This window comes from Thunnus albacares, chromosome 1 (genome assembly GCF_914725855.1).
Source record: "Thunnus albacares chromosome 1, fThuAlb1.1, whole genome shotgun sequence".
NCBI classification, from domain to species: Eukaryota; Metazoa; Chordata; class Actinopteri; order Scombriformes; family Scombridae; genus Thunnus; species Thunnus albacares.
In genome coordinates this window covers 4,510,479-4,528,148 of record NC_058106.1, presented here as the reverse complement: position 1 = coordinate 4,528,148, position 17,670 = coordinate 4,510,479, and the positions used below count along the sequence as shown (strand labels likewise).

The 17,670-nt window shown below is 38.2% G+C and overlaps 1 protein-coding gene across 1 annotated transcript in view; it reads left to right on the top strand.

Moving 5' to 3' along the window:
- Window positions 1-4,442, top strand: part of vstm2b (V-set and transmembrane domain containing 2B) — a 28,502-nt gene extending 24,060 nt beyond the window's left edge. The window contains exon 5 of the mRNA XM_044355467.1: window positions 3,485-4,442. Within this exon, the coding sequence (XP_044211402.1) occupies window positions 3,485-3,573 (89 nt within the window). The 3' untranslated portion in view covers window positions 3,574-4,442. The remainder of the gene's footprint in view (window positions 1-3,484) is intronic.
- Window positions 4,443-17,670: the final 13,228 nt, after the last annotated feature.

Sequence of the window (17,670 nt, the reverse complement as noted above, 5' to 3'; positions counted from 1 at the left end):
TTGGAGAGGTAATACAGTAAATTAGCCAATTAAAAGCTGTAGGACATGAGCTTATTTTTAAAGGTCATGTGTCGTGTAAATAAATTATATTTTTTAAAATGTGGTTATTTATATTCCTAGGGGTGGTGATCAGGCTCAGACTGATGTTATGAGCTGTCTGGAAGCTGCTGATCTTATATGTTTAGCTGTTATAAAGACTCAGGATTAGCTTGCCAAAAAATCATTGTGCAGTCATTTTAAAGAAATGCTCCACTGCCTTTATTGTGAATGTTACAGTGTTTCCCACAGGATTGCTTTGGCTGGAGAAATTCTGTACATTTAAAAAGTTAAATACATTAATCTGGTGCACTTTGAAGGCAAAATTAATTAGATCTATGAAGAACTTGCTTTAATAAACAATTTAATCATAAACATCACAGTGGTGGTATAGATATAAATGGTGATGACACAGCAAATATAACAAACTATTAACTATTTTCTGACATTGTTTTGTTATCCCTACTTATTTCTGCTCAAGACAGGAGGACAAAAAATGAGAGCTACAAAGATTAATTGTCAATTTGATAATTAGTCGATTCTAACTAACTATTTTGATAAACAAATAATATTTTTTTAAGGAAAAATGCCAAAAACGTATTTGTTGCAGCTTCTCAAATATGAGGATTTTAAGCTTTATTGTGTCACATGATCATGAACTGAATATTAATGTTTTTTGGACTGTTGATCAGACAAAATATGACATTTAAGGTCAACATGTGCTCTAAGAAATTATAATCAACTATTATAACCTTTTTTCATTGTGTTGACATTGTGTTGTGTTCACTACTTGTTTCTGCTGAAAACGTGGACAAAAAATTAGTGCTCAAGGATTAATCAATTAGTCGACTGACAGAAAATTCATCAGTAACTATTTTGATAACCAAATAATCATTTTTTAAGGACAAATGACAAAATTTGCCGGTTGCAGCTTCTGAAACGATGATTTTAATCTTTTTTGTGTGTCATGCATGACAGTAAACTGAATATATTTGGAACACAATGTGACATTTGAAAACATCACATTAATTATAACCAACTATATCTATTTTCTGACATTGTGTTGTGTTCATTACTTGTTTCAAAGGAGGACAAAACATCAGTTAATTTATGTTTAATGTTTTGTGCCACTGTGCTCAGAGATATCAGTTGAGCTAAAATTAAAAAGGGACTGTTTAATTGCATTTACTGAGACTTCCAGGGTGTCGCTGAACATGCTGTCAGCTCAGAGGTGGTGAAGCCTGTCAGTCACTGCAGATACCCAGAGAAGGCTGTGGTGCTGTCTGATTCAAAATGAGTCCAGCTGACTTTGCTGCACTCAGCAGCAGAGCACAGAAACATAAATGAGCCGTTTGTTTTCCAGTACAGCTAGTTCTGCTCTCAGACAACATGAAGACAAGACTTCAACGTTTATCGTTGGTCATGCTGTCCTGCGTTGCAAACTGATGCTTGAAAACAGACAGTATTTTCTCCCAGATTGAATGAAATACATTTGTAACGCCAGCACTGAGATAAACTTGTTGCTGTATCTTTCAGTAATTCCTCTCATCAGTAAAATATGATATACTGAAGTTGCAGCTTTGTGTTAACATGGAGTTGTGGTGGTTAGTTTAGCATGCCTGTAGCTAGTAGCGGCTGCTAGTAGCTAAAGCTACATGTTGGCAGCTGAGTGAAAATGAATTGTGAATCATTTCACATAAACAACTCACCTTCAAACAAACTCGACAACAAAATCGTGAGCACCATGAGCTTAGACTGTGGTGGGTTGGGATGTAATTAATGGGAAACACTATGTTACATCTTGAACTGTTAAGAGTATTTATGAGCATAAATCATTCAAATATACCCAGTATTGTATGTAAGCTCCCATTTGTTTCAGTCATTACCACTGTACGGTAAAATTAAAGTGTGGCCATAATAACAGATGGAGTTGCCGTCATGTCCCAAAAATATGCACTCCGTAGAGAGAAGCCAGGAGGGTTATACAGGGTGACACACAAGTCTGTTAGATAATACTGATTGTGTCAGATGTGTCAGTCTGGTGATTTGGTGGAATGATCCCTGGCAACCCATCAGCAGGCATTCTCCCTGCACAATCTCCCTGACAGAGTGTGTGCAGTCTGATCAGCATTCTGGCCACCACAGAGGTTAACAAGCTAGAGTATGCCTTTCATTTATCAATTACAATCAAATTTCCCTTTTAACACAGTCAGGACTTGAGGGACTAGAATGCAAAACCATTATTCTGGATTGAAGAATCATTTAGCTTTGAAGTTTCATCTTTATAAATGCCGAAAATAACTACAGTGGTTACCTTCTACAGTACCAGGTTTTAGTCTTCATCTTATTATAGTGGCTAAAATGATTTCCATGTGACTTTCACCAAATCCAATTTACATCAGGGAGGAAATTTAAAGGATTATCTCATCATTAAGTAAGGCTTACTGAAGAATTGTGTTGTTTTTCAGGGTTAGATTCCATCAGGCTGGCCTGACAAAATAATTCAGTTCTTATCCGGTATGTGTTCCTTAGCAGGTGATATATTCTCTGCCTGTCACTGAATATACTGTAGTCAACACACACGGCCCATTTCATCCATACTAAAAGGATTTTATGTTGTGCAGTTGTGTTTACTCCCTGGCTTCTTTTTGTTTATGCAGTTCTATGAAAGGTATTTTGTAATGGGGTGGGGTGTAGATATATGGGCTACAGGGATATATTGTATTTCACATAAGAGAAGAAAAGAGTGACAGTGGAGACAGAAAATATCTCTTTGTCTGATATTTTTCTGACTTTGTAACTTAAGTACTTAAGTGGTAAGAGCACACACTAAATGATTCATTGGAGAATCAGTGGTGGATGAGTGTGAAATGGTTTGTCTGTTGAACTTGTTGAACCAGGAGGAGGAATGGAACTCAAGTTTCTCTGGAGCGAGTCCAGCTGATCTTTTTATATATATATATATATATATATATATATATATATACGGACACACATATATAACTGTTATCAGTGTAATTAGGCAAACTCAAAACCACAGTTACAATAATGTCAATCTCAGTCTACTCAGATGAGAAGAGAGGCTGATTTATTGGAATATAGTCCGATTTTTTGTTGGTGGAAATTGCCCAAATGGTACAAAAAGTAGCTGGAATGATCACAATCTGCCCAAAACTATTTTTACAAAGTAAATAAAAAATTTCCATAATATAAAAATGAAAAATACACTGGTGGTAAATCTCCTGAGCTGGCTTTGTGAAGTTTGCCCTGTTCCCCTTAGTTACTGTCAAGCTCTAATTTTTGATTGATAATACCATCATATCTAAATGAATATGGCAATTATAAGTCAGCAGGTACCATCTTGAGTCTTTAGTGGTGTGATTAAACAAGTGTGAATTGTATAATGCTGTCCTAATTTTCTTCTTTCTTTCTCCTGTGTCTCACCCAGGATGCAGCATAATGAGCACCATGGACCCCCTCCTCTGCATCACTCTCCTGTTCCTGCATAGGCTCCTCCCCTTCCTGTTGGCCCACTGAAGAGACTTCAACCAAAATTATGTCAACCTGCAACGTTCTCACTTTCTATACCAAACAAAATCAAGCAGCAGTCCCACCGAGGGAAAAAGGCTCACATTAAATAGATGTATGCCGTTGCAACACATCACTGCAGGGAGTGAAAGCAATGCAACAAAGGACGGAGACGTCAGAGGACAAGGGACGGAGAGAAGAGACTAAATAAAACAGAGGAGAAGGACGCTCCTCAGACTTGAAACAAGATGTAAGCTACATGACTGTGGACGGAGCAGAGTGTGGAGAAGAGAAATGTGCATATCGTGAATGATGGGAGCATCACTACTGATCCACACACAGCCTATACAGCGTGGCCACATGAAGCGTTGCCTCTACTTTGCATAGCACCTGCTTCACGCATGGCCCTCTTCAGATATTCCACTACCATATTTCTGTTGCAGCATTTCCACTGTGAATTCTGACAACACCAAATCACTGAAATGTGAGTCCTGCTGTCGATCTGAACGTAGTCGTTTCATTTGTTATAAAGACGACATGTGATTTCCATGTTTTGTTATTATTTTGTTGGAAGGGGGCAATTTGATCAGCATGACCTGTCAGTCATTTACATACTTCTCTGTAGCCATACCAGACATCTTCATTATAGAGACAGTGTGTTAGTCTAATGTATGTTCTGTCCACCACCACCCCCCCCCACACACACACACACATACACACAAACACACACACTGACTTTTGTTCTCATAGCTGTGTTCCAACATGTAAACAACAAATAATAAGCTGATATATTTTGATTAAGATAAGGCACACCTTACCATTGTTGTTGTTAATCACCTCCAATAATGTTTATTTTTATTAAATATATGGTGATCAAAGTGAGACATTTCATTTCTATGAGACAAAAAATGATTTATTGGTATCTTGCCAACAGCAACTGAGATGAAGGTTTATTGTTTTTGTAATAAAAGGTAGATTTCAAAGGTGTCACATGTTAATGGATTTCTTTCACTGTAGACGGTTATTCAGAATAAGACAAGTCAGGACGTTACTGATATTAATCCTTAGTGGACTATTCACAGTCAGCACTAGCTTCATGTCCATTCCACGAGAGGTGGGATTTAAGGATGGTTTTGTCAGTTGTCAAGTACCAGGGTGTTGTGACCTTTGACCCTCTCTCTAGCTCCTCTATTATCCACACTTTTTCCCTGGACCAACACTTTAGGTTTCTCAAAAATTAATGTACTGATTAGCATAAAATTTGCTGTTGATATTCATGAATTCTAATATTTTTGGTGATCTCTGACCTTTAATGCCACAACTAGGTCAAAGAGTCCACTTGCACAAAATAAATCAAAATGCCAGAAAAGTTAATGAGCCCTTTCATGCTCTCCAGAGGAAGAACCCTTTCCATTTTCAGCTTTCTTCTAGCATTCAGGACAAAATGTACATTTTGTGCATATCTGTTATTTAACAGTTTCAGCAACATTTATGAGAAGGGGATGACCCAAGCAGAACATAAATTATTTTAACATAGAAAAAACATTTCTCAAGAAAGCACATAACTTTTGATATATATAATAATCAAATTAGGTTAATTCACTAGTCATTCACTATGCTTACACTCTGATATTCAAACTAAAATCAATAGTTTTCTGGACAGTTGTCATTAGAAAAGTTACAGACTCTTTGATTCCTACTGCTCCAAGCCGCTGTATCTTTAAGTATCAGTAACTTTCGAGATTGTGCAGTTGTCAACCTTGAAGCTACATACAGCCCCTCAATAACAAATCACCACTAACAGCACTGTCTGTATCGTTGCTGCCTGATATAGAATATTTATTTAATCAGGGAAGTTTCATTGAGACATGGAAGCTAGTAAATGCAATTCAAAATCTGTTGATCAAGTTTGGGGATTAAAGGCACCAAGTTGTGGGTTACTCTGTGGTATGTTGGTGGTGATGAGCGAAGGACAAAGACAGGGACACTTCTTTACTCTGGCAATCCAGGGATTCAACCAGCAACCCTCAAAACCCATCAAAAACTGGGGGCTGATGGTTTCCACAGTGACTGATTTGTCATAAACACAATTACTGAATTTTGATTGAGCAAATAAATCAACACTGAGCAACATCTTTTACTTATTTTTTATTTTATTTTATTTGCACACACAGAAGACTGCATAAAATGCAGATAATAAAAAAAGTCCTGACATGAGAGATCAAGAAGCCACAGGCTGATGCAGTGGACCTCCCTTAAACTTCAGGAGAAAAACAAGCAAATAACAAAAAAGGAGAAAAAGAAAAAAAAATGAAGCTAACATAATTTAGGAAAATACAACTAAAAATAAATGACAAGAAGCACACAAAATGAACAGAAAAACTAACCAATTAGTAGACATCAATCCAATGAAAACAAATAAATATATGAGACAATACAGAGATGAAGAAAAAACAATAGATGTCAAGAAATAATTTGACATCATGAATTAAATGTGATGACAGTTTACTTTTAAATTTTTTGAAAGATAATGAGCTCTTGATAACATGTACTTTGGCGTTCCATATCTGCACACCACAATATCTGATATCTGAGGGAGTTTTTGCCAACTGATGAGCTTTTTTGGGCATAGTGTGTTTCATTGTGTCATTTATACCCCTTATATACAGGAGATTTACAGATAACATAGGTCTACTGAATGCAGATGCATTCTGGGTTGAGCTCATATGAGACAGCTGTGGCACACGGTGTTGCTAGATTGGGTGGTTTAGGCTACTTTTCATTTAATTGGCCAGAAATAGTGTTGATAATTTGGGCTACTTTTTGTACCATTAGGGTTGTTTCCATCGACAGAAAGTTAGCCTATATTCCAATAAATCATCCTCTCCTCTCAGCTGAGTTGATTGAGATTGACAATGCAGAGTAGGCTCAGCTCAACATGCAATGACTGATATCTGATGACCATTGAAGCCAAATTTCAGTTTATTACAACTACGTTGAAACTTTTCCTACATCAATTATTATTCTGCCAACATCATCATGAAGGAAGATTGCCTGGCTCATGTTGATTCATTCAACTGCCCACATGGGTCAAACCACTGTTTTGGCTTTTATTCTTCAGCGTGCATACATGCCGCCTGTGATTTATGGATCCTGGAGGACCAACAACAACTTATTGCTTCACTCAAAACGAAATGTGGTCCACTAGTTCTCACCGCACTCTAGTTAATTACACAAAAATAAAAGTTCAAGAGTTCAAAATGTCAAAAATTCTCAACAGGACATTTTGTTTATATGATTTAGAAGTGAAAGTCCATGCAGATTAGAACAAAGTGAGAACTTTCTCTGGTGAAGCACCACATCAACAAGTCTCTTGACACTGAAGATATACAGGTATGAGATTTCACTTTACTATGTTGTATGTTATATATTAAAAACATTATTAATCTCTTATAAAGTTTACCCATAATTAAGCCAATGATGCAATCACAGCACTCACAATCACACTTTTTCCACTCGATTTTTATTTTAATTTTGTGAAATTGTTGAATATTTGCCTCAGTGAAAAAGCACTAAGCTAACTAATTCATAATTCATAATATTAGCATGCCAACAGCATTATGGCTGAAGTTGTGGTTCAGTAAGCTAGTTCACCTACCTCAGTGCATATTACTAAATCCAAAAATAAATCACCCAAGCAATATTTGATTACAGCCTATGTTAAGATGGAAATTGTATTTTGCATCTAAGTCTAAATTTATTATTTTCCAGTATGTTGGCTTATTCCTTTAATTACTACAGAAACACTGTTAGATTAGATTTTCTGTGCTTTAAATATATATATATTTTTAAAACAAAAAGTATTTAAAAGTATTTTATTTTAATGACTGCACTTCCCCTGGGCAGCTTGTATCTGTGTTCCCTGAATAGAGTATATCACCTGCTGCCACACTGTCCCTGTTGGTAAAGGAACAGTGAAAATTCATCAGAAGCCTCTTGGTATCATGCATAGGAAAATTTCATATTTCTGTTCCAGTCTAGATACAGCACCAGTGGATGTTATTGTCTACCGTATCTCATCTGAAGTGGTTCCCTCCGGCTCAGCTACCTATCATGGAAATCTGAATTGGAAGCTCATCTTTAAAAGCCAGCCCTTTGTTGGGCAAGTTCTCCAGTTGGTTAAGATTTTGAGGTGAGATGCATGCAGTAGTTCAGTGGGATTCAGTAATATTTATGTGGCCTTGCCCAGCTGACATCATCTGTTAAGTGCTTCAAATATTCCTTCTTCTGACAATATTTTCATCTTCTACATTAAGCCCCGCTGTGCCAGGGCTACATCCTTTCTAACCAAAATTGCAAATATTAGTGGGTCACACCCAAATATGCTTGCGCCAAAGTTTCTGCTTGCAACCAGTTTCAAGATGATGGTACAACTCATTTGTGCCTCTGTAAGTCTGCTTTGAACACCTATCTGTTTGCTAATATTCTTTTCTGTGTTTTAGCTAGAGAAATTCAGGGCCTTTGGGTACATTCCTCTTCTAATTTGAGCCAAATACACACCTTGAAGCAAGAAAAGGACAACACAGCCAAGCGCCCCACTGACCTGTCAGCTACAACATGTGCTCCACTAGAAAATGAAATATCCCTCTGTTTGATAGTTTGTGAGAAGGTTATTTGTCTGCACACTGTCAGTACATTCAAGACATGTATTCTACATCTTCCAAAGCAGGAGACAAAATGAAAGGGGACAGATGAAGGCGTGACAGACTAAATGGAGGAAAAGAATGATGTGGAGAAAGAAAGCAATCAGGACTAATTGCAGTAAGAGCATTCGCACTAATCATACCAGCATTTTGTAGGCAAAATAAAAATGGAATAAAAGCATTTATTTTTGAAGCTTTTTAATGAGAAACTGCTGAAATGCAGAATAGGACACAAGCACAATGCACCCTACGTGTTATCTCCTTACCATGGTTACAAAACGATCTTACATATATACACTGATCATATGAATCACTTCCGAACCAAATAGGTTAGGTGTCAAAGCACCTACTTAGTAGCTTTTGTGAAGAACCCTTGTGTAAGAGGTTCTGTAGATGAAAGGTAATCACACAAACACAATAATTTAATTAGCATACTAGAAGTTCTCATGAAACCAGTGCAGAACTGAACTGAGCTAAATAATGAGAGCATAACTGAATACATGAATGATAATTATTTAAAGATGCTTTACATGACAAGCTTATCTCTATTGTCTTCTGCCTCCCACCTCAGATGTAAAACTGCTGTTATAGAATCACTGGGCTGTGGTACTGAATCATTTAGCATTTAAATGTCTCTATTTCTTGTGATTTTTCCTCCTATTTTTTGTTAGATCATGTCCTGAGAGTGACATCAGTCCTGTGTGAAAAACTATCTGTTAACACAGCCAGGCTGAAAATGTAGAGAGATTTGGCAACAAACGCAGGATTGTTTGATAAAAACAATTTAAGGGCACTTACAAGCTTGTATTGTTTAATGTGACTGAATTGGACTCTAGTTGGCTTCCCCCTTGATACGATTCGTTTGAGCTGATCTGGGAAAAAGCAATCATACTCGGGTGCAGAACAAAACACTGAGAAACACCCTGGTACTGAGACCCTTTAAAGATCCCCTCCAGACATGTATTAAAACATACAAAAATACTCTGCTTGGAACAAAAATGTGTTGCTGATATGTTTGGGTTTTTTTCAGAAAAGAAGTATAATTACCACTTTAAAATCCTTAAAATGACATCTACTCCTTCTCCTTCATTAAAAATTCCAAAATCTATAAATATATAAACATATTTCATCTCAGAAGTTTAACTGCTGGACACAAGATGTCTCCTACTTTACTGTAAGCCGGAGAATAGGAAACTGCTTGCTGCATCTTTTATCATCAGGTTAACCTGATGATAAAAGATGCTTATACAGAAATGGAAAAGGGCCAGGTGGAGCCATGGGACCCAGCCAGGTGAGGAGGAACTGCAAGACAGACATAAGGGAGACGGACAGGCAACCCTCTTTCTACTGCATTGGGCCAGGAAGCTCCCTCGACTGGGCCATTCACAGCACAGTAGTCTGTATGTGTGTGTGTTTTTTTTCTTTTTCATTGCATCAACCCAATTTGCATCGCAGCCCACCACAAAAACACTTGTTACTCCAGATGGCCAGTCCGCCCTCCCCTACTGAATCACCGTTTGTTATGTGCACATAAACACAGATGAGAGCCTTGAAACAACCATCCAAACCATCCTGATGAATGCAACACAAAAGTGGCTAATGAGAAACCTAATTAGCTCACACAATGTTAACCACTTGTACCAAATCACGAGATTTCCAGTTTAGAGAGCATCATGTAAGCTTGATTTAAAACTCAAGCTTCAACTGGATAATATATAATAAACAGTATGGTCTGATTTCTTTGCAGCTGCCTGAAGTCCAGCAATCTTAGCACAAACATGATTTCATGGAAATCTGGAGAAGCTCCTGTATAATGTACAGAAACAGATGGTTTACAGGGTGTATTTTAATACATATCGCAGACTGGTGGAAGATTAAGACATAGGCGGGAATACTCTCTTGTATAGCCTGAGAGAGTGTCATTCAAGATCCTAGCTTAGAGATTTAAAGATATAAAGATATGATGACAAGTCACTGAAACATGAATTAATAAGATAGATAGAGATCTCAGCAGGCAGGCAGCTGCCCAGAGTGTTACACTAAAACTTGATTTCCACTTTCTGATCCGGCTCTCTGATTATTTTGCAGCCAGAAAGCAAACATTATGTTAGACTGAGGCACAGGCTGCATAGTCACCTCTGAATTAATCTCATCTCAGGGAGGCGGAATGAGGGAGAGAGGATGGGACTAGCCTGGATTTTACATAAGCCATGGTGTGTCCTGCAAAATAACAATCAATACCTGTGACCTTAAGAGGATTTTCACCTCACCTGGTATTTGGTGCTATAAACAGGAACAACTGGCAAGGACTCAGGATAGAGTGTGATACTCAGTGAATTACTGGTATTGCCCATAAATTGAGTGCTTTGTAGGCAAAATTATCCACTTCTGTCTGCATTCATACCTGCACACAGCTCATAAAGGCTTTTACAGTTTCAGTTGCATTCCTGAACAGTTTTTCTTGGGTTTTGATGTAATATCTAACAATATATAAAACAAAATAACACTTCAGTGGAATGTCAGTCACGCTGCTCATGATGACTGTGCAATGACAGCTTTAAAAAAGCTAGTAAATGGACCTTTGAGTTAGGATTATATTGTCTTACATACTGTTCCAAAGTATGAACTTCCATGTTTGGGTCTTTAATGTTGCTGGCACTGGGAGACAAGCTCCTAACTGGCTGATTCAAAAATATCTCCTGGAACCTGTGGCTGTATCAGACCTAATTTTAAGACACCTTAGATCATGTTTTCAAGGTGATTCATGAAACATTTTAATATTAAAACAATCTCTCAAATTTATGACAAGTTAGGTGTGGTTGAGAGGACACTGAGACTAAATCATAAATAGTATAAGGCATCTGTTGCAACCACCCTCGTGTCCGTACGGTAAATATATTTTTCGGCAGCAGATTGTCTTAGCCTTGCATACAGACTAGACTATGTGTTCTTTTTAAGTATATAGCTTCAAATGTGACATTGTCTTGAAGGGATTAGAGCCACTCTTGACCCCCCCCCCCCCCCCCCCAACTAACAGAAGCAATCCAACAACAGCGGAGTTTACCCCTACTTGACCATTGGGAAAATTCAGTTATATAACGATGAAGAGCTGTTAAAAACTTAATGATCTGTGGGGCTACAGGCTACATTAAACCAGAAACACTCTCTTTAGACTCCATCATCCAAAAAATGCCTTATTGTTGTATCCTGCTGCTGGCCCAAGGATGCTGTTTGAGGAGCATCATGTCCCAGCAAAGTCAAACTTGGTAGGGGATAGTCGCTGCAGGCTGACTCATATCCACCAACATGTTAAAACACAGTTAAACTATTAGCCAAGCACATTTAGTGCCATTTAGGAGAACTCTTTTATGGTAAGATTAACACTTCATGAATGTGGTCCCTGATAAAAAGAAGTGCTGAGTTGGCATGAACAACTAAAGCTACCGCAAGTGTCACCTACAGAAACTAAAAACCCAATAGGAAATCCAAGGAAATAGACTAATTCAAATGTCTTTGAAAACTAATTCAAGTATTTCAAAGACATTTGGGGAAAAAAGACTGATGAACACAGTGGAGAGCAGCATACACAGAGAGATAGAGACAGGATAAGAAAAAAATTGAGAGGTGGTTTAGCACCGTAAGGGCACATGCCATCATGAACATCTGGCAGTGAAGTCTGTGGCAAGCTGAACTGACACATCTGACAGGCCCTCCAGTTCTTGCACAAATCTGATTGGATTCCAGGTTAAACAAGGTCAGAGGGGATAACATGGGGGATGGCATGGTGCGGCCGAGGCACACACACACACGCATTTAGTAACAGATGTGCACCCAGCATGCAAGTATAAAAATGTAACTGGACACACAGACTTGGTTTCCCACCACAGCATCTTGATCTGAAAGACATCAGCAGGAAACCTGCACAGACAAAATTGGGCAGAGTATTTGTGAGCTATTTGTAAAGATGGATCTTTTTTTCATATTAGTTAAACTGATGAATGTCTGGTGAGGTCAGACCAACTATGACACTCACATTTGTTCCCATCCCTGGCTTTCCTTCTGTGCCCTGTCAGTGCAATCCTCCTGTAGGCTGTTGACATGTGACTCATTTGCACTTCTTGCATACGACATTGACCAAGCCTAGCTTATACTCAGCCTGCTTAGAGCAGACATACAGGCAACAACATAATCTCAAGTAAAAACTCCACTGTGACGAGCTTAGAGAGAAAGAAAATGCCACTGAAATGGAGAAAGATGTGAGCTGCAGGGTTGGACATGACACCACTACAACCTACAGTCTCAAAAATGATCATTGACCACCTCTCTGATAGTTTCTTCAAAAACATGACAAACTTCACAAAGATAGGATCTTTGGCAGGGTTGTTGTGTTGGATAAGGTTACATTGTACATGTGTTAATGACATCAAAATAATGGTCCTTTTGAGAGTAACATATCAGCTGGATGTGATTAGCTTATTTTCCCAAACAGGTTTTATAGATGCTTCTCATCAAGACCTTGTTCATCTTCCAGAGATGTGAAATGACCTTCCCAGCTTGTCAGATCTGCCCTGTCTCCTCTGTCTCAATCCATACTATGCCCTGTTTGAGCTATTGGACTGCTTTGTCCATACATGAGACAGTCAATTACCAGTTCAACTTGGACAGCAAGCATTTCATTTCAGGTCAGCTATGCACCATCTCGCGTCCTGTGAGCTGAACTGTCAGCTGTATGTGGACATTTCCACACCCTTCAGACATCCTGTCAGTGGTGCCATTGCCACATGGGGTTGGTCCCACCCCAAATTTAACAAAGCAACGTTGACAAGGGCTGTCTCTTACCTGGACCACATGGAAGACCTGGCTAGCAAGATGGTCTTCCAGATGGGATGCTGGGTGGAGCAAGTGACCTATTCTGACGCCCGCCAGTTCTGGACACAAAGGGAACTTTGATGCTTCATGGAAGAGCTTTCAGCTTGAGTTAGCCCTTGAGGAATTCCTCTAAGGCCAGCCACTTTCCCAGATGGACACTCAGCTTAGCATGAGCTTGGGGACCAACAATCTGGCACCACCTATGATGACAGCTTACCTTTCTTGGGACCTGGCCACAAGGAACGCCTTTCCAGGGCCAGGGATCTTTACCTGGGCTTTAAGCCTGATGGAAACAAAGAACTAGGATATTGCTTACTGTCTACTGTAGGGCATTTGTAAGCTAAGGATCTGTATTTCCCTGCAATCTCCTTCCAGGACCCAAGAATGCAGGGAATTCTGGTCAATAACAGGGAATGATGTTTTACTATATATCTGTAATTGAGATCGTCTGCCTTCCTATCCTTCTAGATCTCCTTAATACATTTGGCATACTCAGGATATAAGCTTAATATACAGAAAATGTAAATATTAACATTTAATTACAACCCATCTCCTGAGCTTAAGCAAAGAATTAAAGAGGATCTTAGTAAGCGGTCAACACACCTCATAAATTTTAGTGCAAGAATAGAGACTATAAAAATTTCTATTTTACTTAGACTGTTGTATTTATTTATATCACTACCCATTAAAAGTTCCAACCAGTCAATTTCATGACTGAGAAAACATTTTTTCACAATTTATTTGGAATAGAAAGAAACCAAGGATTAAATATAGTTCATTAATCATCAGTAAAGAGGGAGGTGGTATGTCTCTCCCTAATCTTAGGGATTTTTACCATTCTGCCCAACTAAAAACTATAGTTCTTTGGTGTGACAGTGGATATGAGGCAAAATGAAAGGAGATGGAGAGAGAATGCAAGGGTACCCCAGTACAAGAAATGATTGGAGATCACAAATTAGTGATAACTTATCAAAACCACCTGAACCCCTTCATCTCATTTACCTTACACACCTGGTTTGACGTTATCAAGCAATTAAATTTGTGGACCCACATAAACAGAAAACTTAGATGGGTTGCATGTGATATAAAATTTAAACCAAATAATATGGATCCTAGATTTAACTGGATGAATAAAGGTATTACTGCTTATTGCAATATAATGGAGAAGAACACATTACAAAGTGTAACAAATACAATTTGGAAAAGTATGCCTTTTTCAGAAATTTATAGTTACACCAATAATTCTTAAAAGAAACTGGGAGAAACAAGGCAATTATAGAACCTAATGAGATAATACATTTAACAGTACAGGCATACACTGGTAGTTCTAAATCAATAGTTTCAAAACTTTACCAGGGAATTGCAAAGGGTAGGGGAACTACCACAAACTATATCAAGGAGAGATGGGAGAAAGAATTAAATGATAAAATAACCAGTCAACAATGTGAGAACATGTGTGAAACTATTTTCTCAACTACTTCTTCTATGTATTGGCGTGAATTATGTTGGAAGAATCTTGTTCATTACTTCATTACTCCTTAAATGAAAACACATATGGATAGACCATACATGTTGGAGGAATTGTGGGGATGACTTGGCAAATCACCACCACAGATCCCGATGATGTGTGTGTTATTTTATTTGGGCAATCTACCAGAAAGAATAACAGGAAATGACAGATACCTCCAAAAAATAATAACTGTAGCAGCAAAAAAAAGCAATCACTTGTAAATGGTCAGACTGACTCGCCTGCAATTGGCTTGAAATCATCAAAGAGATCCATGAGATGGGAAGACTGACTTTCCTACTGAGACTGAGAAATTACTTATATATCGCAAGACGGACAAAATGGATAACATATTTAGTGGAATAAGAAAAGTGGTTGGTGTCTTTTCCCCCAATCCTCACTGCTTAAAATGTAATTTACCCTCCTTCTGCTGTATGCTCTACCAATTAAGGAAATTTATAAATCATGCAGTGCTGTATAAAGAACCCCTGTCCATAATCCATAATATATAGTGTGTGTTATCTGGATGTTGTGGATTTCATGATGCCTGGCAATGTTCATAAACTGTGCTGTTTTTTGTCAAAAAAAGATTCAATAAAATCTAAGAGTTAAAAAAAACAAAAAAACCCCAAAGCTGTCACATTCATGCCCAGAGATTGAAAGGTGCTCCTTGTCATACTCCAGGAACCTGGAAAAGTGCAGACAGCAGGGGATGCCCTGGACGTAGGCAGTTCTCAGGCGCATCCCTTGCTCTCTGGACAGGGCTGAGGGAATGTTAGAACCTTTTGAAAAGATCAATAAACGGTGGAACACTAGCTGCCTATGTCATTGGAGACCCTCAACTGCCAGGTGACAAACCTGTACCTCACAGATACCACTGTGGGCCCAGACCTTATGTTTTTTTGGCACACAGAGGCCTCATAATTTAGAGGACTCTTTAGAAACATTACCTGACGTGTCCTGCATTGCAACAGTGATTTTAACATTTGATCACCTTAGGCAAGAAGCATGCCTCTTTGAATATCCTGCCCACCTTTTGAACAGTTCTCGTAGGTGGCTAAGGATATTTTTACCAACATTCTCCACAAGGTCCTCAAGTGGGAAGCAAGGGGAAAAGTAAATGTTGTCCACTTGTCTGTGGACAGTAGTGCAACAAATTGCCAGTGTGGGCAGCACAAATGCCACCAATGAGGCACTGGCAATGAAGGAGAATTTAATAACCTACTTTTTCTCTCCAGCTGGTGCAGCAGCTTGGCAGACGTCCATTGAGCCCTACACCCTAATCTCCCTCCAGCCCTAATCTAAAAAAAAAACAACAAAAAAACACAAAGGCCCTTTTCAGAGTCACATAAAACCGTAATAAAGAGCACAGTCCTTAATCTCAATGATGGATCTGTGGAGGAAGATATATAAGCTTCATTAGTCACCTCTGTCATGACTTGATATCTGATCCCTGACTTATTTTAGGCCTCTGAGCTGTGACTGTCCAGTTGTGCAACCCTCCTGCCAGGAAGCAGATTTTCTACAAAGAACTAGTGCCCAAATGAATATTTATCTAATACGATTAAAGTATGTAAATTAACAATGTTATTGTGTGCATTATGTTTAGAGAAATAACATTTAAGAAAAACTCAAATTACAAAGTACTTAAAATGTGATAAATTGATTTGTATTTCAATACAATGACCAAGTTATATTAACACCCACAATTTAATCAAGTTCTTTTTAACAGACTGATATGCATTTGAAAAATGAACCAAGTAATTGACATAAAAGATTTTATAAATTGTGACCTCTGTTAGAACTACAAATAATCAAGGTATCATTAATAGACTGAAATGTGAAAAGACATAATGTTGCCAGAAGGGGTGGGGATTATGCTTATGTTAAGTGTGAACATTCCTCCTTTAAATCTCCACATGATGTAGTGCCTTTCGCAGGCCGTATTGTCACTTTTAATCTTCCATCTGGAAACAGCTGTCTCAATGATGCAAGAGTCTTCTCAGAAAATGTCCATCTCCATCACTCAGGACAGCTTGTTGGTATGATGCCAGAGAGGGGGTCTCTCAACCCGGGCAGGACACTGTGTTGGGGCCTGATGTTACATTGGACAGAGACTTAGGCTGAGAGGAAGCATGGCTCCACATCATCCTCCATCATTTCCTAGATAACCTTGGAAAATGGCTATTTAGAAACAGACTGCTTAATTGCATTTTTGAAAAATCTTCCTATGTTTCTTTTGATTATCTACTCATGCACTGTAGTTTATGGCGATGCAACAGAAACAAAAATTATTGCAAGTTTAGGTAAAGATTTTAGAGATTTCTCACAGACCACCTGCAGGTTATTAACAACTACATTTTACCTTTAGTATTTTGTTCTTCTTTGAGATGAGGGTCACTTCACACCTATGATTTGGTTCATTTGGTTCAGACTAAAGAAAAAAAATAATACATTGTAGCCCCGTCTGAGACCTCAACACTACAGAGCGTTCCCTAAGCAAACCTTAAGGGGAAATTCAAAATGTCTTTGTTTTTTTTATTTATTATCTACCAAAAAGTTGCATCTTCATTTGGGATCTCACAAGGTTGGTTTCCATCAACCTGTTTTTGTACACATTTTCAATTTGCACATAAAAAACCTGAGTGGATTGCCAAAAATTTGTAAAAATTCCCAAATATTGCAAAAATGAAGGGATGAAAACATCAGATCAGTGTGGAATGATCTGGAGACTGTAAAACTACTCAAATTAATACATGAAACATACAGAAATACCATATTTCCATCATGTTTTCCACATCGTCTTTACTGTTTGAGGTTTGACTGGCGCTTTTAATGACATCATCTTATTGTGCCCTCTTTTTCTTCAATGGTATAATGGCACCAGTTTGGAGCTTCAGTGCCACCAGCTGTTTTATCTTGACAAACCAACTTCTAATATTCACACAATGGTAGTAAATGGAAATTCTGTTAAAATTTGCACTACATTTGGATGGAAACCTGGCTACAGATGTCTTCTTTCTGCCA